The sequence below is a fragment of the Geotrypetes seraphini genome, chromosome 10 (genome assembly GCF_902459505.1).
Source record: "Geotrypetes seraphini chromosome 10, aGeoSer1.1, whole genome shotgun sequence".
In the NCBI taxonomy this organism is placed as follows: domain Eukaryota; kingdom Metazoa; phylum Chordata; class Amphibia; order Gymnophiona; family Dermophiidae; genus Geotrypetes; species Geotrypetes seraphini.
Genome location: NC_047093.1, coordinates 135,967,291 through 135,995,214, shown reverse-complemented (window position 1 = coordinate 135,995,214; position 27,924 = coordinate 135,967,291). Strand labels below are relative to the sequence as shown.

At 43.2% G+C, this 27,924-nt stretch overlaps 1 protein-coding gene across 1 annotated transcript; it reads right to left on the bottom strand.

The window, feature by feature from the left end:
• Positions 1-3,004: 3,004 nt before the first annotated feature.
• On the bottom strand, positions 3,005-27,902 carry THAP7 (THAP domain containing 7). Its single transcript, XM_033959960.1, has 5 exons — positions 27,769-27,902; positions 24,768-24,847; positions 21,146-21,301; positions 16,191-16,316; positions 3,005-4,194 (listed from the first exon to the last, which is right to left on the bottom strand). Exons 2-5 carry the CDS (start codon positions 24,845-24,847, stop codon positions 3,534-3,536), a joined length of 1,023 nt encoding a protein of 340 aa, XP_033815851.1. The 5' UTR covers positions 27,769-27,902; the 3' UTR covers positions 3,005-3,533.
• Positions 27,903-27,924: the final 22 nt, after the last annotated feature.

The following is a 27,924-nucleotide window of genomic DNA, read 5'->3' as shown; positions in this document are numbered from 1 at the left end:
AACTGTTGGGAAGAGAAAGAAAGAAATGGTGGACCTGGAGAAGAGAGGCAGGCAGGCAGGGGGAGAGATGGGATGGGGGGACAGTTGGGAAGAGAAAGGGAGAGAAGTTGGATCTGGGGATGGGAGGGAGGGAGAAATGTTAGGCATGTGGATGGAAGGCAGAGAGATGCAACATCTCTCTCTTTTTTTCCTCCATTTCATTGTTCAGCATCAAGGGGGGAGGGAAGAAGAAAAACAGAAAAGAGAAGGAGCAAATTGTTGGACCATGGAGATAGAGGAGGAGAGATGGAACCATGGGAGGGCAAGAGGGAAGAGAGCTGTGATAAGATGATGCTAGGGGATGGAAAGAAAGGGACGGCGTTGTAGCCTGACCAGTGGAGAGAGGGAGGGAGATTCTGAAAGTGGTGAGCCATGTGGATGAGGTCAAAATGGAGATGACAAGATAAATGAGAGAGCAGTGAGTACAGTGGTAGAAATGTGGTAATGGGGAGTAGATAGAAGGGAATAGGAGGCTGGGAAAGGAGTGAGATGGAAAATGGGAGAGCTAGAGACAGAAGATGAAGAATTGAGAGATAGCTGAACATTTAAAAAGAAGAAGGGTGAGAAATAAGGCAAGATTTGAACAGACAGAGGCAGAAAAGAAAAAGTTAAGAAAGCTGAAAGGGAAAAATCAATACGTTGGAGACAGGCATAAGAAGGAAATGGAACGAGAGAAGAGGAGGAAAAAATGGACAGCAGACACTGGAAAGAGAATTAGTTGAAGATAGAGAAAAAACAGAAAGAGAAACTGGGACCAAGATGATGGAAAAACAAAACATCCAGTTAACAAGGTAGAAAAATTGGTTTTATTTTGAATTTATTAACTGGAATATGTTAGCTCTGGGATGGGATATGTGCATCACAATTATTTTTGTATTCAGTTGATTTGGGGGAGGGATGAGCCTAAAATTAGTGAATGGGCACCAAAGTTTCTCCCTGCCTGAGTGTAGGGAGGAGGGAAGGCAACAGCTCTGCAATATTGCTGCCAGCTACAGGGACTTGGGAAGTTGGAGGAGGAGGAGGTGGCTGTCAGTTGGTGAGGATTGGGGATCCCTACTAGCTACAAGAGGGGAGATATTAATTTTGAGGGAGCCTAAGCTCAAAGTGGGAAGCCCAAAAAACAGTAATATTTACCCTGATTAAACAATCCTCCACATGCGCTCCTGACAGCTGATTCAGCATCCCCGCTCTGATGAGGCTAACCTCTGAAGAGGCTCACCATAGCTGTAATAGAAGTGAATGGGAGAACCAGGAGCGCGCATCCCTGCTCATCAGAGTGGGGATGTGGAAGCCTGTGGCTGCTCCCACTGTCAGCGGTGCACATGGAGGATCAATCAGTCAGGGTAAGTATTACTGCTTTTTAGGATTCCTCTCCACAGTGTCTCTTTAATGAAGGTTTATTATTAGATACATACATCTTCTATATTAGTGATTGCAAATTTGGGACCTGCTCAACCTTTTTTTGGCTCATTGGCTATTGTTAGTGTTTGTGCAACCCCAGAAAAAAATTTTTCGGCCAATGCGGCCCAGGGAAGCCATAAGGTTGGACACCCCTGTTCTAGATGTTTGACCAGAGATAGCATTCCGAATAGGGCTATGCTTCTTGTTTCCCTAAGGATCCTTTTTTGTAGTCGGCACACATTTATTTTTCTCCCCAACATAAGCCATGCTATCCAACTAAGGAGGAAAGTCTTCTTACAATTTCACCCTCAGGTGTTGGGGATCCTTAAAACATTTACAAGGAAATTTAAAAGGTTACCATTGTTGATGCTAAATTTGGTTTTCTGGAACCAGTTCAATTGGAATCTCTTCTTCAGAGGATCAATTGATAACTTAGAATCTGGAAACATAATATGTTTTTGCCTTGCTTCTTTTCTTTGTTTGGTTCTGGGGGAAGGGGCAATTTAAAAAAAATAGTCAAAATTGTATTTGTCCTTTGTTTCTTCTTTTTTCTTGCCTCTCTTTTTTGAGATAAGTTTTATATTTAATTGTTTTCTTCTATTTCATGTACATTTATGGAAATTCTAATTCAACAGTAGGATGTTTGGGGCAATGGTTTCAGTAATTCTGGTGGCTATGTGAATTATTAGGAAGCTTGGAGGTATAAAGTGGGTGGCAGGAGGGAACCTGAAGTGGTCCATTAGTGGAGGTGCTGGAACTGATTTTGGTACTAATGGGATGCCTATAGTTGGAAAGAGATGGGAGATCAGCTGTATGGCAAGAAATATACAGAGGTAGTTTGGGATTGCTTATAACAATTTATATACTCATCTAATTCAAATGAAAGATTTTCAACTGGGCACAGTGGATGGGCCAATTAGTCTTTCTGTGTGGTAGTCAGAGAGACAACATGAACACAGAAAGTATTCAGTAGTAGCAGTTATATTCTCTCGAGGAACGCAGAGAGAGGGGAGACATGATAGAGATGTACAAATATCTTACAGGCTGTGCTGAGGTGGAGGAAGATATCTTTTTCTTTACAGGTCCCACGGCAACAAGCGGACATCCGCTCAAAATCAAGGGTGGGAGACTTCATAGCGACATCAGAAGTACTTCTTCACCGAAAGGGTGGTTGATCGTTGGAATGGTCTTCCAAGTCAGGTAGTCGAAGCCAGCAACGTGCTCGACTTCAAGAGACGATGGGATAAACATGTGGGTTCACTCTGGGGAAATGCTTAGGGGAGGGTTCTTTTAGGGGGCAGACTTGTTGGGCTGTCGGCCCTTTTCTGCCATCATACTCTATGTATCTCTAAGGGGTAAAGCCTACCACAACTGGAGAAATGAGGGATAAAATCAATAATCAGGTAGGGTTTGCAGGTCAGGGACCAAATGGACATCTAGGTTGTACACGTTCAGTCCCTCTGTGGTTTCACTGTTAATGGGGTGTGATAAACCAAGAAGTGACCCTGGCAACTGATATCCACTAATCCCTATCCACCCCCAACAAAATTGAAGTACCACAATAAAAATGGCATAGCATTTAGTTTATAAAAAAACAAACAAGGTACATCATAAATAGGTTCAGGGCCATTGGAGAAGCACAAACAGGAGCAGGATTAAAAAAACTGAATTTGAGACAAATGGAACAGGACTGACACAGGCTCAGGTTTGTAGGCAGTATCTTATAGACCCTTGCTAGATATTGTTTTGAGACAATCAATCAAGCTTTTCCTATGAGCTGGAGAAGCAGCAACAGAGATATAAGGAAAGCTAGGGGCATCTTAAAATTCCACAGCAGAGCAACAGTCTCAAGTGTTTTGTGCTTCTTGCTCCAACGTAACAGTTGCTTTTGATAAAGCAGAGAGGAATCCAGACTCTTCGACTCTGCTTGAAAGGGGAGAAGGACCTCTGAACCCTTCCTCTCTTGTTGAAGTTGGTAATAAATTCAAATCAGGGATGTAAACACCGTGAAAGAACTATACTGCTGACATCAAAACATCAGACCAAGTCAAAGCTGTAGAAGTCTACTGACAGAGCTAATTGTCAGCCAGATATCAGAGTGCCGTCACCTCCGAGGAGCAGGGGGACACATAGTCATTGATAAGCTCCAATGCAAAGACCTGCAGGTGCTCCTTTAGCCTCTCCCGTACATCGCTCTGGCCCCGTTTCTCCCGGGCCCGCTCCTGCTGCAAGGCATGAATGCGCAAGCGGAGCCGATGCTCTCGACGCTTGCATGCCTGCAACTGTCGCTGGGCTTTATCAAGGGCATCCAGGGCAGCCTCTGCTCGCCGCTTCCACAGCAGCGCACTGCCCACATGATAGCTGTGCTCGCTTTGAATGTAAGCTCCTGGGGGTGGGGGCAGGCGCAGCATGTAGGTCGAAGGAGAAACAGGCCGCTGAGAGGGAGTTCTTAACACATCCTCACCTCCTGTTACTGGTGGTGGCTCCATGACACAGTCCAATGGGAGCTCAGCATCTTGGCCATCCTCAAGTGTTGCACTGGGATGTGTTTCTGGCTCTACTGCTGTGGCTTCAGAGCCCTCAGCAGGTGCAGTACTTCCGGGAATATGATCACTTCCTGCGCAGAGGTCATGTAAGTGGGAGATGTCGGTCATGCGGGGAGAGGCTCCTGTAATGGCCTCGCCTCCAATGGATGCTGTGTTTGCAGAATCTGGGATTGTGGGCACAGGCGTATGTGCTCGAAGCAAGGCAAGTCTGAAAGAAAATTAAAAGTTGGTCAGAAAGCGAAATTGCTTACCTCTAACAGGGGTTCTCTGTAGACGGCAGGAGAACGCAGCCACATTTGTCGGTAAAGTCCTTAGACTGATCCCGTGTGTTGCTGCTCTCGCCTAGCAATAGGAAGCCTTTGGCTTACCGGGCATGTGTGGGAATTTCCGCCTTCCATGGCTCCTCCGCTCACTAGGTCAGTTTTGTCTCTAGCTGATAAACAGACATTGTTGTGGGGATGGTGGGAGGTAAATGTGGCTACATTCCTCTGCTGTCCATGGAGAACCAAGGTAACAAAAAGAACCAAGTTTGTCTCATAGATGCAGACACTGTACATCTCATTCTCCAAGAACAAATTCGTGGCCATTGAGACGCAGAAATTTGATGCTTAATCTCAATGCTCCAAATGTCTAAAAGACCAGTCTTTGGTTTTTTATTCATAAATCCAGATATCAATTTATACCACTGTGCGGCTTGGTGTCCCAAGAAATCTGCCTGAAAGCATAAGAACTCCAGACTATACTGATTATTGGATTATTGCTGGTATACGGATTTTAGATGATGTTATTTCAAATGGTAAACTGCTTGATTTTTCACAGTTGCAACATAAACATGGTCTTAATAAATCACAAAGCTTTAGATGGTTGCAACAGAAGCAGGCTATTCAGGACGGTTCCCTGAATGGAAAAATCTCAATGCTTCCATACGATTTTAAATCCGCCAATTTGAATCTTGGAGTTTAACCATATAGATTGATTTGTGTATTGGGTTAGGTGTTAAATTACTAACATAACACAATGTTTTCCATGTATCCATCAATATTCTGTTCTCTTTATATATTCTAGGCATCTTTACACTGATAACATGAGATAAATGTAAAGGAAACATGAGTTGCCATTCCAAATACAACCAATCTGGGGTATTTTCCATTAGCTCTGGGAGGACCCAATACATACCCTGGCATAAAATATAGGCTTGATGATACTTATAAAAGTTTGGAAAATTTACCCCACCCTCCGCAATTGGTTTTTGTAAAGATACTAAAGCAATTCTAGGCATTTTACCCAGCCAAACAAATTTTGTAAGAATACCATTTAACTTTTTATAAAAGGATCCTTGAAAAAAAACTGGTATCATACTCATTTGATAACAAACTACAGGCAATATCATTTTAATAGTTTGGACTCTCCCCCACCAAGATAGATGTAAAGGATTCCATTGCTCACACATTTCTGTTACTTTTTTTAAACGAAGCTGAACACTTATTGTTTACTTATATAGCTACTCCAGCCTTTTTCCCATAGCAGGAGCAAAAAAGCAGTGTTTCACCCAATTACCCTAGAGTTTCTTGGATTCTATCACAGACAAATGTGTCTCTTGAATATAATATACATCGGCCTGTTGTCTTTTTTTAATAAACATTTTTCATTCTCTTTCATTGTGTCTTCCAGTGTATTTTTTATCATAATACCTAAATATTTTAATCTATCTTCCTTACATACAAATGAGAATGAATCAAATAAGCTTTTAGTACAATGCACATTAAGTGGAAGAATTTCTGACTTGCTCCAATTTATCTTATACCCTGAAAATTTTCCAAATTTCTCTATCAACTCTAGCCAGCTTGGAATGGTAGTTTCTGGATTTCTCAAATAAAGCAGTATATCATCTGCATATGCAGAAACTTTATATTCCCAATCTGTACGAGGAATACCCTGTATCCCCTTTGCTTGTTGAATGGCTAATAACAAGGGTTCTAATACATTATCAAAAAGCAAAGGAGATTATGGACAGCCTTGTCTAACCCCCCTCTGCAAATTAAAACGCTCTGATAAATTATTATTAATATACAATCTTGCAGCAGGGGAACTATACAATGTCTGAATCATTTGTATAATCCTGAACCTATACCAAACCAATCTAATGCTTGATACATGAAAGTCCACTCAACCCGATCAAAGGCTTTCTCCGCGTCCAAAGAAACAGAGAAAGCCGGATCTTTTATAGCTTTTGTTAAATTTAACATATGAAAAGCCAGTCTGGTTATTATTAGAGGAATGTCTCTTAGCAACAAATCCCGTTTGGTGCATATCCTATATAATAAAATCCTAGCCGCGCATGTGGATAGAAGATGCCGAAGCCAGCGGTAGCACGGTGTAGCGCTTTTCTATTAATTTCAACGCGGCGGCTGGGAAGGGGACGGCGGAAAATGCTGCTGCTGCTGCACAGGGAAGGCCGGGAAATACTACTGCTTCACAGGCAAGTGTGTGTGTGTGGGGGGGAATACTACTGCTGCACAGGGTACTGTGTGTGTGGGGGGGTGGGACCGCGGGAAGGGAAGGGGGGGATAAGGGAAATGCTACTGCTGCACAGGGAAGTGGTGTGGGGGGAGGGAATGCTGCTGCTGTGGCTGCTGCACAGGGAAGGGGGGAATCAAAATGCTGCTGTACAGGGAAGTAGGGTGGGGGGAAATGCTGCTGCACAGGGACATGGAGGGGAAGGGAATGCTGGTGGCTGCTGCGCAGGGAAGTGGGGGGGGGGGAAAGAAAGACAGACAGCTAGCACCCATTAATGTAACGGGCTAAAATACTAATCAATAATAAAAGGGAGCCTTAGCTAAGCATAAAGCCAATGTCTTAGCTAAAAGTTTCCCATCAACATTGATTAGCGAGATAGGCCTGTAGTTTGAAACCAAAGTGGGATCCTTATTTGGCTTTGGCAAAACGATTGTTAATGATTCTGCCATAGTACCTCTAATGCAACCCTTAGTTAGTTGGGACTGATATAAATTTAATAAATGAGGTAATAGAGTAATTTGAAATGATTTATAAAACTCTACTGTGAAACCATCTCCACCTTGAGCGGATCCAACTCTAAGAGATTTCAACGCTGTTTCTAATTCTTTTAGTGATATAGGCTCTTCCAAACTTCTTTTTATATGTTCAGGAACCTTCGGTCCAATAATTAGATTCAAAAATTCTAAACCATCTTTTTTCCTATCTCCATAAGGCTCAGAAGAATATAATTTGCCAATAATCTTCCTGCCTTATTTGAGCTCCCATAATACAGAGTTTGTTGGGAAAACAAATCTTTCCTTACAAATTTTGAAGATATCTTATTATATTTACCTTTTGCTTTTAATAAAGCCTGTAGGGTACTTTGCTCCCACTTATCGACTAATTTAGTTTCCAAATATTTAATTTCTTTTTCCAAATTTTTGCAGATTCTTAAGATTTTGGGTGGGGAATCTTCATCTTCAATACCGAGTTCTGCCTTTCGGACTCACCTCATCTCCCAGGGTCTTCACGAAGTGTCTGGTGGTGGTAGCTGCACCCCTACGGATGCAGGGCCTTCAAGTTTTTCCATATCTGGACGACTCGCTCAAAGCCCCCTCTCAATAAGGGGCTATTGCAGCAACCCGACAGACTATTACGTTCCTTCAAAGTCTGAGGTTCTAAGTCAATTTTCCAAAATCCCAGTTGACTCCCTCCCAAACTCTAGTTTATTGGAGCCGTCCTGGACACTGTTCAACTCAGAGCTTTTTTGCCTCAACCACGTCAACACGCTCTCTTTCACTTTTGCCAAGAAATGTCATCTCTCACCTCAATATCAGCGAGACAAATGATGGTTCTGCTCGGTCACATGGCTTCTACAGTTCACGTCACTCCTTTTGCCAGACTTCACCTTCGCATACCTCAGTGGACCCTGGCATCTCAGTGGCAACTAGCTTGCAACCCACTCTCAACACATTACAGTGACTTCTTTGTTGAGACAGTCTCTCCACTGGTGGATGCTCTCTTCCAATCTTTCCAGAGGTTTGCTTTACCACACCCCCCCTCATCAGAAGGTTCTCACAACAGATTCTTCAACTTACGCTTGGAGGGCTCATCTCGACGGTCTCCATACTCAAGGCCATTGGCCCCGCACGGATCGTATCAATCTGCTGGAACTCAGAACGATTTTCAATGTTCTCAAAGATTTTCAACATCTTCTTCACGACCAGGTAGTCCTCATTCGAACAGACAACCAAGTCGCCATGTACTATGTCAACAAACAGGGTGGCACAGGCTCTCTCTCTCTGTGTCAGGAAGCTCTGAAGCTTTGGAATTGGGCAGTGCCTCACATCTTCCTCAGAGCTGTCTACATTCAAGGTCAGCAAAACTGTCTGGCGGACAAATTGAGTCACCTTCTCCAAACTCACAAATGGGCACTCAATTCCTCCCCTCTACATCACATTTTTGCTCAATGGGGAACTCCTCAAATAGACCTATTTGCGCCCCCCCAAAACAAGTTGCCTCGATTTTGCTCCAGGATATACTCTCCTCTGCGTCTCGAGGCTGACGCTTTTCTTCTGGTTGGACGAATCAGTTTCTCTACACCTTCCCTCTGTTTCCTCTGATTCTCAGGACTCTAGTCAAACTCAAGAGGGAACATGCCACCATGATTCCGATAGTTCCTCGGTGGCCCAGACAACCGTTGTACTCCCTTCTTCATCAACTCAGCACCAAGGAGCCTCTTCTTCTACCAGTATTTCCCTCTCTGCTTACACAGAGTCAGGGGTCGCTACTTAACAGCTTGGTACCGCTCAACCTAACTGCCACTCTACAATTCTCTCAGTCTGTATAGTACATTTTAGAGGCTTCCTGGAAGCCATCCACTAGGCACTGTTACAACCAGAAATGGACTAGATTTCATGGTTGGTGTTCTGCTCATCAGCTGCAACCGATATCTACATCCCTGTCTACAGTTTTAGATTATCTCACTCTGGCCTCAAGTCTACATCTATTCGAGTCCATCTCAGTGCGATCGCTGCTTTCCAACACCCTATTGAAGGGAAACCTTCTCTACTCATCCTGTGGTTTCCCGGTTTATGAAGGGACTTTTCAATATCAAACCATCGCTCAAACCGCCCCTGGTGGTCTAGGATCTCAATCTTGTCCTTACTCACTTGATGAAGCCTCCATTTGAACCAAAAGATATGGCTCATCTTAAGTATCTCACTTGGAAAGTAGTATTTCTCAATGCCCTCACATCAGCTCGAAGAGTCAGTGAGTTACAGGCTTTAGTTGCTGATCCACCTTTCACAGTTTTCCATCATGACAAGGTGGTCCTCTGTACACATCCCAAATTCTTACCTAAAATAGTTTCAAAATTTCATCTTAATCAATCCATTGTTCTACCAGTGTTTTTTTCCAAAGCCTCATTCTCTTCCTGGAGAAATAGCGCTTCACACTCTGGACTGTAAACGTGCTTTGGCCTTCTACTTGCAATGCACTCAACCTCACATAACTGCGCCTCAACTTTTCATCTCTTTCGATCCAAATAAGCTGGAGCATCCTATTTCGAAGAGAACCATCTCCAACTGGATGGCTGCTTGCATTTCCTTCTGCTATGCTCAGGCTGGTCTCCCTTTGCAGGGTCGAGTCACGGGCCACAGAGTTAGAGCAAAGACAGCATCTGTAGCTTTCCTCAGATCAACTCCTATAGAGGAAATCTGCAAGGCTGCCACTTGGTCCTTGGTTCATACTTTCACCTCTCATTATTGTCTGGATACTTTCTTCAGAAGGGACGGCCATTTTGGCCAGTCTGTTTTACAACATTTATTCTCCTAAATTGCCAACTCTTCCTCCATCCCTTTCTGGTTAGCTTGGAGGTCACCCACATGTGAGAATATGCTGCCTGCTTATCCTGGGATAAAGCACAGTTACTTACCGTAACAATTGTTATCCAGGTAGATATTCTCACAACCCATCCACCTCCCCTGGTTTGCTTCTTAGCTAACTATCTGAACTCAGGACACACTGAGGAGACGCGCGCCCTGACTCGGGCGGGAAGGCACTCACACATACACGGTGCAGCACTCGCAAACTTTTTCAAAGTTCTTCAAGCAAGTCTGCTTGTGAGGCTGTCCGCTGCAGGGCTCTGTGGATGATGTCACCCATATGTGAGAATATCTACCTGCTGTCCCTGGATAACAGCTGTTACGGTAAGTAACTGTGCTGTACAGCTTCCCTCACAATGGTCCGACTGCACTTAGAATACTGTGTCCAACACTGGTCTCCATACCTTAAAAAGGATATAACTCTGCTGGAGAAAGTACAGAGGCGAGCCACGAAACTTATCAAAGGAATGGAACATTTGAGCTACAAAGATCGACTCAGGAAGCTAGGGCTGTTTACCCTTGAGAAGAGAAGACTGAGAGGGGATTTGATAGAGACTTTTAAAATATTAAAAGGATTTGATAAAATAGACCAAGAAGAAACATTACTGAAATATTCTGATGTGACACGGACAAGAGGACATAGCCTGAAGCTGAGTGGCAGCAGGTTTAGGACAAATGTCAGGAAATTCTGTTTCACATAGCGCGTGGTGGATGCTTGGAATGCACTCCCGGAGGAGGTTGTGGAGGAGACTACTGTTCTGGGATTCAAGCGCAAGTTGGATGCACACCTTCTTGCATATCATATTGAGGGATACGGTAAATCTGGGTCTCCAAAAAGGAGTACCTAAATGGGCCGCCGCGTGTGCAGATCGCCGGACTAGATGGACCTCGGTCTGATCCGGTGAGGGCGTTTCTTATGTTCTTATGGGGGAGGAGAAGGTCCAGAGGAAAGCTACTAAAATGGTTAGTGGTCTTTGTCATAAGATGAATGGAGACACTTTAAGATCTCAATATGACGAGGAAGTGACATCACACCACTGAATGGCTGCCGATGAGTTAATAGTGCTTATTAGCCTTTTCCATTGACAATTTGTTGAGTTGAGAGACATTTTCAGACCTCCCAGAATGGCAGCAAAAAAAAAAAAAAACTTGTCAAATTACGCTTTCCTACAGGGGAAATGGATCGGGCAGAAGGTGCCGGAGGAGGGCCATTGACAGGTAATTAAAAAAAAAAAAATGGTGCCGGTGCTCTCAGAATCGGAGGATGAGGAGACCGGTGCTGAATCCCTGGAAGAGCCGGAAATCACCCCGCAAATCTTGCAGTCTTTGTTTTGTGATCTCAAAGCTGAAATGGTTGGGGTCCGCAAAGATTTGAAAGCAACTATGGACGAAATTCAATCGGAGGTGGCTGAACTAGGTGGAAGGGTGGCACCACACGGAAGAGCACGTGTCGGGACTCACACAAGAATTAACAACAGCACGGGCAGCTATGGATCAGACTGACTACACGGTACAAGCATTACAACTTCAGGTGGAGGATTTGGAGAATCGATCCCGACGCTGCAATTTAAGATTTAAAGGAGTGCCAGAAGGAGAGGACTATAAAGACTGTGCTGCACTGGTGCAGGACATATGTGCTGCGTTATTAACTGAATTGGGGAGTTCCCCTCCGGAGCGGATTATACTGGTTCAGGCTCATCGCAGTTTGGGGCCAACACGGAGCTCCAGGCCCAAAGATATAATAGCCTGCTTTGCATATTTTGCCCTTAAAGAAACAGTGCTGAAATTTGCCAGATGCAAACAGGACATTAAGTGGAATATCTCGGAGTGGGTATATTTCAAGACTTGGCTTGGGCGACCTTGTAGAAACGCCGTAACTTCAGGGAGGTGACACACTTGCTCCGTGTTGAGGGCCATCGCTATAGATGGCTTTTCCCTTTTGGGGTTTGGATTACAATTAATGGAAAATCTATAAAGGTCCAAGAAGTGGACGAAGCATGGACAGTATTGAAGGACTTGGGATGCAAAAATGTACCTGGCATGACGTGACCGGTGCCCAAAGTAGCAGAGAAGAGATCCATGGGGCTTTGGACCACAGTGATACATATTGATCAATCCGGTTTTATTCAACGGCGTCAAGTGGGGGATAACAAACGTCATACGCTCCATCTGATGTGGGGGCTCTGAACTTTCAAAGTACTATGGTATTATTGTCCATTGATGCAGAGAAAGCTTTTGACAAAGTCTGGTGGGAGTTTTTATGGTCAGTACTTGACCGGATGGGGCTTGGTGGGGGGTTTGGGCAATGGATCGGAGTTTCTACATGGAGCCACGTGCCTGTCTTCGTATTAATGGGTATTATACGGATTTTTTCAACATCAATTGTGGTACTAGACAGGGGTGCCCTTTATCGCCGCTACTTTTTGCCTTATACCTGGAACCCTTAGCGTGTTGTATTAGGGACCACATAGATATTAAGGGTTTGCATACGAGGGGATGGGAACATAAACTTTCTGTTTGCTGTCGATATTCTTTTATATGTTCGAGATCTGTGTGCTTCTTTCCCTGTGCTGGTAGAGGCGTTTCGGGCGTTTCATCAGGTATCGGGATTTACCATTAATATGGCTAAGTCTGAATTTCTGGGGGTCCATATAGAGGAGGAAGTTGAGCAGCATTTGGTAGCTGCTTTCCCATTTCAGAGAGCACAGGCTTGTATTAGGTACTTGGGAATACAGCTTTCGCGGGATTTGACTGGCTATATGAATTTAATTATGCTCGGATAGTGCGCCTAGTTAGAGCAGATTTACAGCAATGGCGGGGATTATGGCTATCCTGGTGGGGACGTATTGCTGTGATTAAAATGAAACTTTTGTTAATAATGACAGGGGTCGCCATTCAGCATATTACCAACAATTGGAAAAACTACTCTAATCTTAACTATACATTTTGGTGGAATTCAGTATGCCATATTTATGCCATAAATTCAGTATGCCATAAAATGGATATTTTATTGAACACTTGTTTAAGATTTAAAATGAATAAAGAATTTAAGACAACAAAAAAAAATGAATATCTTACCGCGGTTATTTTTATTCCAAACACTTCCACTAACAGTCCCCAGAGAGGTGCTGCAGGCGTTACATCGGGAGTTTAAACTGTTCATTTGGCAGGGTAAACCTCCACGGATTGGACAACAAATGCTTTGGGCAGCCCCAGAGGAGGGTGGTAGAGCTGTCCCAAACCTACACTGGTATTATTTGGCTGCGCAGCTTTGCTTGGTATTGGATTGGGTCATTGCGGAGGTTAAATCGAGAGTCCCAAATTGAACAAAGCTATGTATCATCTTGTCTGTTGAAGCATTGGATGTGGGCCTCCTATTCGTGTCTAATCCTTTTTTGGGCATTTAGTGAGCACCTGAGGTAAATTTCAAAATTGTGACGAGCGCTAAAGGGTACTGTCTACTCTAGCCCCTATTCGGGGGGAGCCGCAGTTCTTGGTAGGGCAGGAGCGGGGAGCTTTTCGTAAGTGGGAGGAGAGGGGATAATTTTACCTTTTAGGATGTGCTTGGAGGAGGGAAAATTCCTACTTTTGATGAGTTGGTTGCAAGGGAGGAAGGGTTCAAAGACGATTTTTTTTAGTTATATGCAGTTACGTCATTTTATAATTTCAGTATGGTGGGGGAGGGGGCAATTTTTGGAAAAGGAACTAGTGGAAAATCTCTGGGGTTTGTTGGGTAGGGTGCCTCGTCCTATTTCGGAAATCTATCGGTATTTGCAAGGACAGAAAGTAGTACAATTCCCATTTAGGCAACATTGGGAGTCTGATTTACAGGTGAGACTAACGACTGATGATTGGTTCAGGATTTGTAAGGATGTACAAAAGGCATCTCGTTGTGTTTTAGTTCAAGAAAATGCTTATAAAGTTTTAACAAGATGGTATCTGACGCCAGAGAGGATGCACCTTATGTACCTTATGTCTGCTGGAGGGGTGGGGTGAGTCCAGGATCGTTTTATCATATTTGGTGGGATTGCACAATAGTCAAGGCCTTTTGGCTTATGGTGACATCGGTTCTGACTCAGTGGATACAGAACCTGTTTGTTAGGTACCCATAATCAAAGGACCTGGCCCTGGCAGCCTAAACTGGTATGCAGGGGTCTAGCGCAGGGGTCTCAAAGTCCCTCCTTGAGGGCCGCAATCCAATCGTGTTTTCAGGATTTCCCCAATTAATATGCATGAGATCTATGTGCATGCACTGCTTTCAATGCATATTCATTGGGGAAATCCTGAAAACCCGACTGGATTGTAGCCCTCAAGGAGGGACTTTGAGATCCCTGGTTTAGCGGATGCTAAATGTCTTATTGCTCCTACTAAGGAGGAATGGATACTTAAGTGTAGCAAGTTGGCCCAGATGGAATGCCTGGCAGCTAAACATTTGGGTTTTTATGAACAAGAGAGTACCTGGCAAAAAATATTTCAGTGCCTTTGAATATTCCGTGGGTGAGGGGAAGGGATGGGGGGAAGGGAGCTTTGGTGGGTCCTCTGAAGAAACCACAGAGGGTTCATCTTATGGGGTTTTTATGTGTGTGAAGGGTTGGGAGGCGGGTGGAGATTTTGTTGCATGCTATGTGGGGTTGACAAGGGGGGGGTAGGGATTGATGATTTCCATAGAGGTTTCGTTTTGGTTTTCTGTTGCAATATTTGGGGAAGTTATTCAGTTTTTACCTTGCATTATATATTGCTATGTATAATTTGAGGTGTTTGTGGGAAGAGACTGACCCTGTTATTTTCGTTGTGGGGAGTTTCATTTGTTTTGTATTGTAACTATGCTTGTTGTTATCTATATCTATATATATATATATATATATATATATATATAAAATCGGAGGTATGTATGTGTGTATGTGCTGCGATCACGCAAAAATGGCTTGACCGATTTGAACGAAACTTGGTATGCAGATCCCTCACTACCTGGGGTGATATGTTCTGGGGGTCTCGCGGCCCACCTGCACACGTGGGCGGAGCTACAAACAGAAAATCAGATTTCACCCATTCATGTCAATGGAAAAAATGTAAAAAGCTGCCATTCTCACAGTAATTCAAAAACGGCTTGACCGATTTGAATGAAACTTGGTATGCTGATCCCTCACTACCTGGGGTGATATGTTCTGGGGGTCTCGCGGCCCACCTGCACACGTGGGTGGAGCTACAAACAGAAAATCAGATTTCACCCATTCATGTCAATGGAAAAAATGTAAAAAGCTGCCATTCTCACAGTAATTCAAAAACGGCTTGACCGATTTGAACGAAACTTGGTATGCAGATCCCTCACTACCTGGGGTGATATGTTCTGGGGGTCTCGCGGCCCACAACTCTATGTTGCTTGCTCAAGGGTGGGTTCACCCAAGAATTTATATGTTCTTGCTCCAGGAGGTGAAACTAAAATTGTTGTTTATAATCACGTTTTGCGTTAGTTGTATTGTATTCATTTTGTCAAATATTTCACATTATAATTTGAATATTGTACTTTTTATTAAGCTGTAAAAAAATAATTTCATTCACCACTATAAAGTATCTTTATTTGAATCCATTTACAGTGTTATTGCTATAATTAAATACCCGTGCAATGCCGGGGCATCAGCTAGTTATATATAAAAATTTTCTTGAAGAAAAAAAAGATCTCAATGTGTATACTTTGGAGGAAAGGCGGGAGAGGAGAGATATGATAGAGACGTTTAAATACTTACATGGCATAAATGTGAATGAGGTGAGTCTCTTTCATTTGAAAGGAAGCTCTGGAATGAGAGGGCTAAGAGGCGATAGGCTCCGGAGTAATCTAAGGCAATACTTTACATAAAGGGTGCAAGATGCATGGAACAATCTCCTGCAAGAGGTGGTGGGGAGACAGACTGTGTCTGAATTCAAGAACGCCTGGGACAGGCGCATGGAATCTCTTAGGGAGAGGAGATAGTTGATGGTGTGATTGGGTAGACTGGATAGACTATTTGGCCTTTATCTGCCATCTATGTTTCACACAAGCACTGTAATACCACTCACTGAAAGAGAGAGAGTACTGCATAAGGCCAATAAGGGTCCCAGCTACCAACCTGAGGGTGAGGCTAGGAAAGATGCAGAGGCAGGATGGTACTAGATCAATCTAATGCCCTTCCACAAGAGGGCAAAACCAGAATCATGTACCAGACCTCCCATCACGAGGACCATAACCACTTTGCAGGTTGCCTGTTTCCTTGTCCTCAAGCAGGAACTGGAGCGCTAAACCAGTTCCCCTCCATATCGGTTAAAGTACAGGGTCAAAGAGACTTACCTTTTCCTTCTCCTTACTGGTCTGGCTTTCTGTGCTAGACCTTGTGTTCTGGCCTTTGCATTCCGGAGCGTAACAAAAGCCTCAAAGATGGTGGGGACGGCAGTTTCCTTCAGTCTGTGATAGCCGCTGTCAAAATAAAAAGTAGGTAACTTTAAACAGCTTTCCTTGCCATTCAGGGGTCGCCATTCAGCATATTACCAACAATTGACCCCCTTGAAATCCAACCAAATTTTACAGGGGTGTTGTCTAGTGTCTCAAATGAAACTCAGCAAAATTTTTGAGATCTATCTCTTTTTTTTTTTTTTTAATAATTCTTTATTCATTTTCATATTTTACATGAAGTGTACAAAATATTGAGTTTCAACTAATGAATACACAATATCACTTTTATATCTATTACATAATATTCTGAACAAATTTTTTTTATCCCCTCTCCCACCCCCCACCCTTCAAGTACTTTCCAATCACCTTATACATATTGTATACCATATTATAACATGTTATGTAAAATTATTTTCACTACCCCCCCTCCATGTGTGCCATAAAGAAGACAAGATAAAGAAGAAAAGAAGAAGATAAATCCTACTATTCATTCAGTACAATATTTTGTCAATGGCCCCCATATTTTTATAAATTTAGGATATGTCCCTCTTTGTATTGCTATTACTCTTTCCATTTTGAATATATGACAAATTGTATTCCACCAAAATGTATAATTAAGGTTACTATGATTCTCAGTTATTGGTTATATGCTGAATGGCAACCCCTGTCATGACTAGTAATAGCTTGTTATTTTCTGGTGAAATTTGACTTTTTTTTCTCATCATCATTCCAAATAACACTGTATCATATGATATTGCTACATGATTTTCCATCAATTTATTAATTTGTGGCCAAATTGCATTCCAAAAACTTTTAATGTAGGGACAATGATATAGTAAATGATCCAACGTCCCAGGTTCCATATTACAGTGCCAGCATTTATTGGACTTAGAACTATCTAATTTTTGCAAACGTGTAGGGGTCCAAAAAGCTCTATGTAATAAAAAGAACCAAGTTTGTCTCATAGATGCTGACACTGTACATCTCATTCTCCAAGACCAAATTAGTGGCCATTGAGTTGCAGTAATTTGATGCTTAATCTCAATGCTCCAAATGTCTCTTAGACCATTTTTTGGTTTTTTATTCAAATATCCAGATATTAATTTATACCACAATGCGGCTTGATGCCCTAGGAAGTCTGCTTGGAAGCATAAAAACTCTAAACTATATTGATTTACTATATCTCAATTTGGTCAGGAGCTAGGGGTGGTTGAACAAAAGCAATCAATTCACTCCCATGCCTCATGTGACCTAAACGCCAATTTTGCTTAAGCACTGCGGCAGAAGGAAACTACCTAAGAGTCTGAAATTTTGCAGTTTGGTACAGCACCTTAGGGCAAGTTTCTGTGCCAAGTTTGAAATCTTTTGCGAACGTGCTTCCATTTCTACAGGCCAGCAAAGTAAGCAAAAAAAATTTTTTTGGCACCGTTTGGCTCTATACTGCTACCAGCAGACATGTACCATGAGGTACTTCCAAGATTTGCAATATGAGCTTTTACAGTCAAGTGAGCTGAAGATATGATGATCCAAAAAACATGGCGTTATGCATTTATGCATATTTTCACTGTTTTTCAGATTCAACTATCTCTTAATGTGTAATCTCTTAATGTGTACAAAAGCTATCCTGTTTCATCTTGGACCCGATCTTTCTTTGATGAGAATTGATGATAAGCATTACTTGATGAGAATTGAAGATAAGCATTACTTGCTTGTGTAAACATGTTATGTTGAAGGGTCATTGGCACTTCAATATAGTTCCACTGCACATACACAATGATCTGAAAACTCATAACCAAGCTTTGTCAGCCACAAGTACTCATCTCGTACTATGCTCAGCGTTTGACAAACTTACTGTGCACTTTTGCAAGATGACAATCAAAACATGCATTGGCTTGCACAAACTACTTACTGTGTGCAAGCCCAAAAGCATAATCATGTGATTCACAAGAATGTACGCATAGCTGTAGTAGTATGTCTGAGTGGAACTTCTTTGGCACCAGCCAAGGCAAATCTCCATTTGATGGGATTGGGGGAACAGCCAAGCGTTTAGCTGCCCATGCCAGCTTACAACGCCCTCTCAATAACCAAATTTTGGCACCAAGGGATCTATTTGAATTCTGCGATAAATCTGTCTCGGGAATCAAATTTTTCTTCATTGCTAAGGAAGATATTGGCACAATAAGTCCTGCTCAGGAGCAAAGGTTTAGTATGGGCCACACAGTGGATGGAACAAGAGAAAATTACCAATATAAGCCCGTAGACACTGCTAGACTCTGCATTAGCAAAATGGAAGCACGTTTGCAAAAGATTTCAAACTTGCCCCAAGGTGTTGTAACAAACTGCAAAATTTCAGACTCCTATGTAGTTTCCTTCTGCCACAGTGCTTAAGCAAAGTTGGCGTTTTAGGTCACACGAGGCATAGGACTGCTTATCTTTGAAGCTTTAATTCTCACCAAAGAAATTCGGTTCCAAGATGAAACAGGATAGCTTCTGTAGCAAAAAACATGCTCTTTCAAATGATATATAAAAAAACAACAAAAATCCTACACATTAGATATATTTGAATCTGAAAAACAGTGAAAATTTGCATAAATGTATAAACTACAAAAAAGCTAAATGGTTATCTATTGATTAAATATAAATCTCAAGAACCATTAATAGAAGTCAAAATGAGCTGCAGAAAGTGTTTTCTTCTTAATTGTTGGTTAAACAAATAGGAACAAGCCTCAGACTATGGAGTAATTTTCCCATTCTGGGATTTCTTCCAAGAGAAAGAAAACTTATTTTCTCTTACTCCTGATCATTTCACTGGCTTGAACACATCCTCCCTACCACAACTAAAAATTAATTGATCACTTATAATTTATTTGTTTATTATTTATTTTTTAAATTAATATATCTCATTACCTAATCTTGATTAATTCACCCTAAAATCTAATATATAAATCTAAAAATTCTTTATGATTTAATGATCTTTCATGGTTAGGGATTTTTTCATTAAAGAACTACAATTCATTTCAACACTCAAAACCGACAGAAAAAACTATCTTAAAGTGCACTGGGGCTTCAAAGTGCCTTCTAGAAAGTGCTTGTGTGCTTTAAATACTTCATTTCATTCAAGACGTCACCCATCAGTGAGAATATGCTGCCTGCTTCTCCTGGTATGAATGATTTTATTTTTTGTTTAGTAAAGGGGGGTAGTGGGATTTGATTAACCACCTTTCTATGGGACAACTAAATTGAAATGTGTCAGTTTTGAGAATCTACATGTGCTGTGTATATTCTGCATTATACAGGAAGAAATGTGAGTGGTAATCTTTATGCAATTAATCGTATGATTAAAACTTTTAATTGATGTACAGCCCTAGTCTAAAGTAAAGTGTCAGAACAGAATTGAAATCTGGTTCAAGTGCAAAAGTTGCCACTAAGGTAGTTTTCTGGGTAATCACATACAATGATAATTCCACCCCCCCCCCCCTCTTCTCCTGCAACTTCTTGTTCTCGTCTCTCTGATTTTCCTGGCCCAAAACATACTGGGCCCTCATTACTGGGGGCAAGGCTTCCCTGGGCATTTTCAACACCTCAACTATGGTAATCGCAGATGGAAAGGCTGGAGAGAGATGGAATCTTAAAATTTGTACTGCCAAACTCACTTACTTGGCAACTCTAATCTGGCAGTCTCACAAACTCAGCACTGGAGCGTAGTGATGTTCACTCTGGTGGGCGTCACCAGCATGAGAGTCTTGAGTAGAGAGTTGCGTGGGGATAGAAATCCTACCCATCCCTACCCGTCCCCGTCAGGATCCTCTCCATCCCCACCCGTCCCCGTCAGGATCCTCTCCATCCCCACCCGTCCCCGCCAGGATCCTCTCCATCCCCATCCGTCCCCGCCAGGATCCTCTCCGTCCCCACCCATCCCCGCAAGGAATTACCTCCATCCCCGCCCATCCCCATAAAAAGCAGCAATTACTTCTGACAGGATCATCAATTCCACAGTTTCTTTTGTGTTTCCGCTGCTGTTTTCCTTGTGGAATCTCTTTGGTGGAACCCTTTTTTTGTTTTCCGTTCAGGTAATTAACTTATAAACCCCCTCTTTTACTAAGGCTGACGTGTCCATTATATTATATGGACGAACCCTGCTTGCAAAACCTTCCATCCCCGTGGGAGTCCTGTTGGCTAGAAGGGGGGCCCCGTGGAAGTCCCGTGGGTTAGGGGGGATTCCCGCAGGATTCCCGTGATCCCCGTTCCCATGCAGACCTCTAGTCTTGAGGCAGGGCATGCAAATCTAGCTCATGCCCGTTCATTGTGGGTATTCTGAAACCATGGCTAGGTTGAGAATCCCGGTTGTATACCAGACTTAATTACACCTTCTGGTGGAATTCATTTTGCCATATATACAAAATGGAAAGGACAATTGCCATGCAAAAAGGAAATTATAACAATTTCAAAAAAATTTGGGGACCATTGATAACATATTGTAATGAGTAGGCACCTTTATACACTAAAGTATAATTAGAATAATGGGGAAGGGGGGATATATTGCTTCATTATTGGTTTATTATTATTTTGAACACATTACATATATGATATGTTGATTTACACTATTTGTGGAATGGGCGGGTCTGGGAGGAATTTAAAATATGTATTGAAATAATAATAAGAAATAATTTTCAAGTGTTGTATAGGAATTAATTGATGTAATATTGTTCACTTGGTGTAAGATGAAAAATGAATAAAGAATTGGGGAAAAAAAAAGAGAATCCCGGTTGTATAGGGCTCATTTATTAACTGTGTCCACACCTAACATGAAGCATGTATGAAATGAGACAAAGGCAATCTAAGTGCCCCCCCACCTGAAACCCACCACCTCGAAGCAGCTTTTCTCAAAGTGTTTGGAGCAGAAGTAAATGTATTCTGAGGAGGGGTCCCAGAGCCTTTCACCAGTCGGGTCTGTCCGGCGACAGTTCTCAAGCCAGGTGATGCGACGGGGGTTATCTTTCTTTGGCAACCTGCAAAAATCACAAGAAAAAAAGGGTCCCTGTCAGCAGTGCATGCAGTATCAGTGGCAATGCCCAAACCACGCAGCCATAGAATGAACCACCGTCTCTCAAAGAACACACTTCCCTACACAAAACTGTGCCAATTTCTCAGTATTCAATGCAGGGCTCAACAAACCACAGGCACCATAGCACCTAGGAATTGCACTTTGGTGACAGGAATTTCATGTCTCATTTTTTTAAACTACTGACTAGTACCAAATAGGGTCTCTCCCAGTCTGCACCATATAGCTTTCAATCTCACAGTCTTAAGTGACCAGTAGAGAGCTCCTGCATATAATCACATATAATGTGATTATATAATGTGATTATGCCCTATGGCAATGTACTGAGAATGTACCACTATTTGTAAGCCTCAAAATCTCTCTGCATGTGTCAATGTAATGTAATCTTTGTGCATGTATCAATGTATTGTGAGCATACCACTACTCGTAAGCCTCAAAATCTTTGTGCATGTATCACTGTAACCCGTTCTGAGCTCCTGGGGGAAGACGGGCTAGAAAACTTAACTAAATAAATAAAATAAATTGACTGAAAGCCACATAGTGCAGACTGTGGGAAAGCTCTTGCTGCTCTGGTAGTAGAAGCAACAGGAATGTAAAGGGGGATAGGTGACAAACTGAAATGAGTCCCCCAATTGCCTTGGGAGCAGGATGGTGGGTGGGGGGGGGGAAGGAAAGCAAAGGGATAGCTAACAAGCTGGAGGAAGGATATGAGATTATAAGGGGAGGACATGGATATTTTTCATTACCCATTAGTTAGTTAAGTGCTCACAGTAGGAAACATTATGAACTGATAATCCTGGCCAAAAAAATTGCTCCGTCTCTCTATAGCTATACATATGCACAAATATTTATATACACACACACACATTTAGAAATTTATATCTAGACATATAGATCCCATACACACACTCATATAAAGATCTTATATCGTCATCAAATTTATATTGTTCACATGAACTTTTTAAAAAAAATTTTTTATCAATTTTTGCTTTTATAGTTTCTGATATAAACACCCCCCCTGCACAAGAGGTTTTTAGCGCCAGCTGGTGCACTGAATGCTCTGCGATGCTCCAATGCTCATAGGACCTCTATGACCACTGAAGCAGAACAGAGCATTCAGTGCGCCAGCCGGCGCTAAAAACCTCTTGTGCAGTTTTGTAAGAAAAACAAAAAAAGGTGGGTTATATCAGAAACTATAAAAGCAAAAATTGTCCTGTGTGTGTCATAATTTAAATTGTAAGCTCGTTCAAGCAGGGACAGTCTCTTGTGTATTTAATGTACAGCGCAGCAAGCATCAGGTAGCGTTACAGAAATAAATAGTAGCGGCAGGTTTCTCTTCCTTTATCTGTTAAAAGCTGTGTAGGCAAAGCAAAAATATTTTTTTCTCTTTTTGCTTGACTGCAAATTTGCTTTCTCACATGAGAACTGTGTTGCTTTGAGTTGTCTGCCTGTGGCTAAGCAAAAAGAAAATAAATTAAAATGGGAGGGGGAGGGGGCCGTAACGGTGCCAGTTCTCTAGGCCTTGTGCTCCAGAGCCCCTCCAGGTAAGAGAACAGGTTGCTGCACTGTGGTTTTGAGACCATTCTTAACGTTTTCTGCTTGTTTTAGTGCCAGAGAGTAAGGTGAAGGTGGTGGCACTACAGCCACGAAGCAAAAGTAAAACTCAAAACACACAGTTCTTCTGTTGAAACCTTATGTCTCTCTCTTGTGCATTTTATTATGTACAGTATGTTTGCAGTTTTCTGCTTTGGATAAAGGCGGATTATAAATAATAAACCATAAAGAATTGACTGAACCGGATGAGAAGCTTTTTAAAATTATTAGATTCAGTGAAAAGAATGTTGAAAAAGCTGAGGCACTAAAGAGGTTATATTAAACAAACATGCCATGGATGGAACTACCTGAAAACCCAGTACCATTCTATCCCAATATGCCTGTGCTGTAGGACAATCCCGCCAAACATGAATAAAGGAGCCAAATGACTCACAAGCTCGCCAACATTGATCAGAACACAGACCATACATTCTCTTCTCTCAGGAGTATAATACCAACGATACAATATCTTGTATCCGTTCTCCACCATACTGCTGGAAAGAGATACTCGAAGCAAAGCACTTAGATGTCGTTCCCAATCTGCCTTCTCAAATATTGTCCCCAAATCTTGCTCCCAAGCTTACTTATATTTAGTTGGCAAGGAAATAACCTGCAGTAGAGCCTCAAAGACGCAAAATTGTTCCCCTCCCTGCTCCCCTTTGAAAAGCCTGTTCCAACAAGGATATTGTCGGACCTAAATCAGGAATCACACACCATCTAACGAAAGCACGTAACTGTCTGTAATGAAATAAATCACGAGGCTCTAACCCATATTCTGATACTAAATATTCAAAAGAAGCCAATTCCCCATCAACCCACAACTGACCTAAGGTCTGGAGTCCCTGATTTGCCCAGTGGAGAAACGCCTTATCAATTTCACCCGGGACAAAAGAAGGCATAGGCTATAGCAATACCCTGAAAGTACTCCCGTGTGCCCAACAATCTACAATGAAGTTTCACCCACAAAAGCAAAACATGACGAAGAATAGGATGATCAATAGACGCCATGTCACGAAGAGTGGCCACTGGCAACCATGGAATCACCCATAAGGAAGCTCTGGGAAGTAAGGATTATTCCATTTGTACCCATCCTTTCCGATAATTCTCACACCATGTAACTATATACTGGACTTGGGCAGCATGATAGTAAGACAGAAGTGGGGACCGCCATTCCCCCTTGCTTCTTACTATGATAGAGCAGTAAGCTCCGATGTTAAAGCTGCCAGAGTAGTTTTAATATCTGACATCCACCGATGTAAATCTTCCTTGCTAGCCAACTATACAGGAGCGTCAGCCAGCTGCTCAGATGTCTCCACACCTTGCTCACTCAGCTGTGCATTTTCCAGGGCCGCCGCCATTTTGCTTCGCTCCCCCACTGCCAAACTGCTCGGTTTAAATCCAAAAGCATGCAAGTCCGAGCGTGCTTTCTTGCTAGTCATCTCCCCTACTCACTGTAGAGACTGAAACTCAGCCGAGTTTTCATCAAAAAATTGACGAAAAGAAGGCAAATTACTTTGAATTTAATACAGGGTAAGCCAGAGCTCACCAACTACCCTGCCATCCGTTCAGTGATGTCACCGGAAGTCCCAAGACCTATGTTTTTGAACTCCAACCCATAAACAAATAAACACACAAACAGGCTTTTAAAATCAACATCACCAGTACTGGAGTTTTCAACGGTGAAATCCTACAGGATATCATCATAGGAGTTTTAGGACAATTTGTAGCATGAGGACCACTGGAATAAAAGAAGGTGGAATGGAGATATATCTAAAAACTGGTGGGTGCAGACGGGGAAGGGATGGATAATCAATGCTTACCTGTGGAAGGAAATACCACGGTTTCTTGTCTCCCTGGTATCACGGGTAGTACAGCCAATCGCCGAACAGTGGCGCGGCATCTACAAACAAGGGAAAGAAAAACTGTTCAAGGCTTCATTGTATCCACAGCATCATGCGGTCTGTTTTTAGCCATCCCCATTTCTAGCCCTTCCTGCTGATTTTAAGAACAGCACTGGCTTTGTCAGCCTGTTTGTTTAGAAAGATCCCGTGGAGACTATGAAAGAAGAAACCTATGGAGGGCTTAGATCAGAAAAAAGGAGGAAACGTAGTATAGGGGGCAAACTACAAAATGTGCTTCTCCCTCTGCCATTCTTTCTTTGGTTCTACTTCCTGGCTGTTTTAATTTCTTGCCCCAGTGGGCACTCTATTCATTGTTGTTCTCTTTCAGTAAGCTCTTAAATCCCTTTTGCTCTCCATTTTGGAGTTCTCCCCTGCTCTTCCTCCTTCTAGAGAATGTTCACTGCTGAGGGCTTTGCTCGCTCACTCTCAAGAACTATAATAGTTGCCATACTGGGACAGACTGAAGGTCCATCCAGCCCAGTATATCCCGTTTCCCACTGTACCTGCCAAGATCCCAAAGAGTACAACAAATTTTATGCTGCTTATAGACTTCTCTTTTAGAAAGTTAGCCAAACTTTTTTAACCCTTTAAGCTAACTGCCTTATGCAGTCTATCCTATTGCTTTACTCCCCATTCTCTTTTTAAGTGTTCAGCGTTCTTAATCTTGTCTCTCCTTGCTCTGACATCCAGCCCCCCCCCCAAGTATTCCTCTCTTTTCTTCTCTTTCTGGGGGTCTTTCCCTCTCCTTCCCTTTGAGATTACTCCCTGAACTCACTCTCAAGGGCTTCCCCCTCCAAGGAATTCCTATCTCCACCCCACGTACCTTCTGAGCTTTCTGGAGTCATCTTTCCTCACTTCCTCCCCTTTAACTCCGTGATTTCTTTCCTCTCTTCCTTCCCATCACTTGTTTAATATTTCTGTCCCTTCTCTCTTAGTTCTGTTTGGTTTTCTATCCTTGCTTTCCTAGTCTTTCTAGGATCTGTTCTCCCTAAGTAGGGTTACCATATTGCTCCAGGAAAAGAAGGATGGATTGAGACATCCAGGTTTTGCTTCCATTATTTTCAATGGAAGTAAAACCCAGATGTCTATCTGTCCTCCTTATTTCCATTACTTTCAGTGGAAATAACCCCAGACGTCTCAATCTGTCCTTATTTTTCTGGAGCCACATGGTAACCCGCCCTAAGCAGTGTCTCCTCTCCTTTCTCTGCAATCATTCTGAGATCTCTTTCAAAGATTTTTTCGCTCCCTCTTCTCCTCTCAGGATTCTATCCCTAACCACCACCACCCCACCTCTGGGATTTTACCCATTTTTCTGTATTAATTATCTCTAGGATCTCTTTTCCTCTCCTCCCTGCCTCAGGGGTTCTACCCTCTGTTCTCTATTGCTGCCTTTTAAATTCTTCTGTTCTATCTCTGGGGTCTCTCCTCTCAGATGTCTCTCCTTTTTCCTTACTGCATTCTAAGATTTTCCTCCCTCGCCCCCTCTGGCATTTCACCCCCTTGATTTTATCATATTACTCCCCTCTAGGATTTTTTTTTCACTCTTCTCGCCTCTCCTCTCTGTGGACCTCCTCTCCCACTTCTCCCCTGACTCTCAAGGGCACGTTCTTCCCCATTTCTCTCCTCCCCCTGAGATTTCACCCCTTTTTCCTCCTCTCTAGATCTCTCTCTTCTTTCTTGAGGGAAAGGGTCTTTGCCCCTCAGCTCTATGGTCTATCCCCCTTGTCTTCTCTCCTCTGGGATCATTCTTGCCAGGGTTTCCATATGGCCAGTGGCATAGCAAGGGTGAGAGGCACCCGAGGAAATGGTGGCCCGCCTTCACCCTCATCTCCACGCTCCCTGCTCCTTTCCCAATCCCCCCTTCTCCAGTGCCTCTAGTCGTTCACTGCCATGAGCAACAAGAACTTCAGCAGGCTCTTCGCAACCCCGTCAGCTCTCCCTCTGATGTCACCCAGAGGAGCACATTGAAGTTGTTGTTCGCGGTGAACAACTAGAGGTATGGGGGAAGGGGGAGCGCGCATGTGGCGGGGGAGGAGTGGGACGGGGTGGAGAGGAGGAGGGGTACGGGCACCCAGGGAGGACCGCCCCCCCCTCCCTCCTCTTACACCTCTGAGTCTATCTCCCTTGGCTTTCCTCTGGGATCACTCTTGATAGGGCTACCGTATGGCTGCAGAAAAAGGAGTGTGGATTGAGACAGCCAGGTTTTATCTCCACTGAAATCCATAGGATTAAAGAGGTCTGATAGAGGCATCCGGGCTTTACTTCCATTCAAAGCAATGGCAGCCAGTGGCGCAGCGACGGTGCCCGGTACCCCGTACCTTAACTTCATCCCAGAAGCAACATCAGAAAAAGCGCCGAAGCCAACGCGGGCAAGTTCGGCGCTGCTGGGGTCCAAGTTCAAAGGGTGCGGGGAAGGGGTTTCAAGTTCAAGTTTATTATGGATTTGATCAATCGCTTATTCAAAATTTCTAAGGGATGTACAAAACAGTAAAATAGTAAATTACAGATATGGAGGGGGGAAACAATCCAGATAAATACAACTGACTAGACAAAACATATGATTCAAAAGGAAAAAAATGGGGAAAGAAATATAAATTAATGATAGTAAATAAGACGAGTAAGGGGGAAACCAATAGGCAGAGGAGGTCTCGCCCCTTCGATACACCACTGCTGGCAGCAAAGCTCGGAGGTCTCCTGCCGCTCTCTGCTCTGCCATTTCTCTTTCTCTCCCTCCCTTTCCGGGGGCTTCTCGTGGACTCTCCCTTCTCCCGTCTCGCGAGCCCTCTCGTGACACGATTTTTAGCCGTCCAGAGAGCGCGCACAGGTGAAGAGCTCGGCAGCCCCTCCCCCCGGCACCTGGTTGAGGTGGGTGGGGGGCGGGGGGCGGGCGCCTGCTTGGGCCCCGCCACCAGCAACCTACCTGTCTCTTCGGCTTCACCAACAGTCAGCTGTCCACCGCCGCCGCGTTTTCAAACCTCGCGAGAGCTCTCGCGACCCAACCAGGGGCTACTTAGGTTAGCAAGTCAAAGCGAGGCTTTACACGCAATCTTTCTCTCGCCCCACCCCCTCCTCTCTC

Excerpts from the sequence above, each read along its gene's own strand:
- THAP7 (XM_033959960.1), bottom strand. The coding sequence starts at position 24,847 with ATGCCGCGCCACTGTTCGGCGATTGGCTGTACTACCCGTGATACCAGG. Across the intron at positions 16,317-21,145 it reads TTCGAGGTGGTGGGTTTCAG|CGGCTATCACAGACTGAAGG; the intron begins GTGGGGGGGCAC and ends TTATTTTGACAG. Across the intron at positions 4,195-16,190 it reads CCAGTAAGGAGAAGGAAAAG|ACTTGCCTTGCTTCGAGCAC; the intron begins GTAAGTCTCTTT and ends ATTTTCTTTCAG.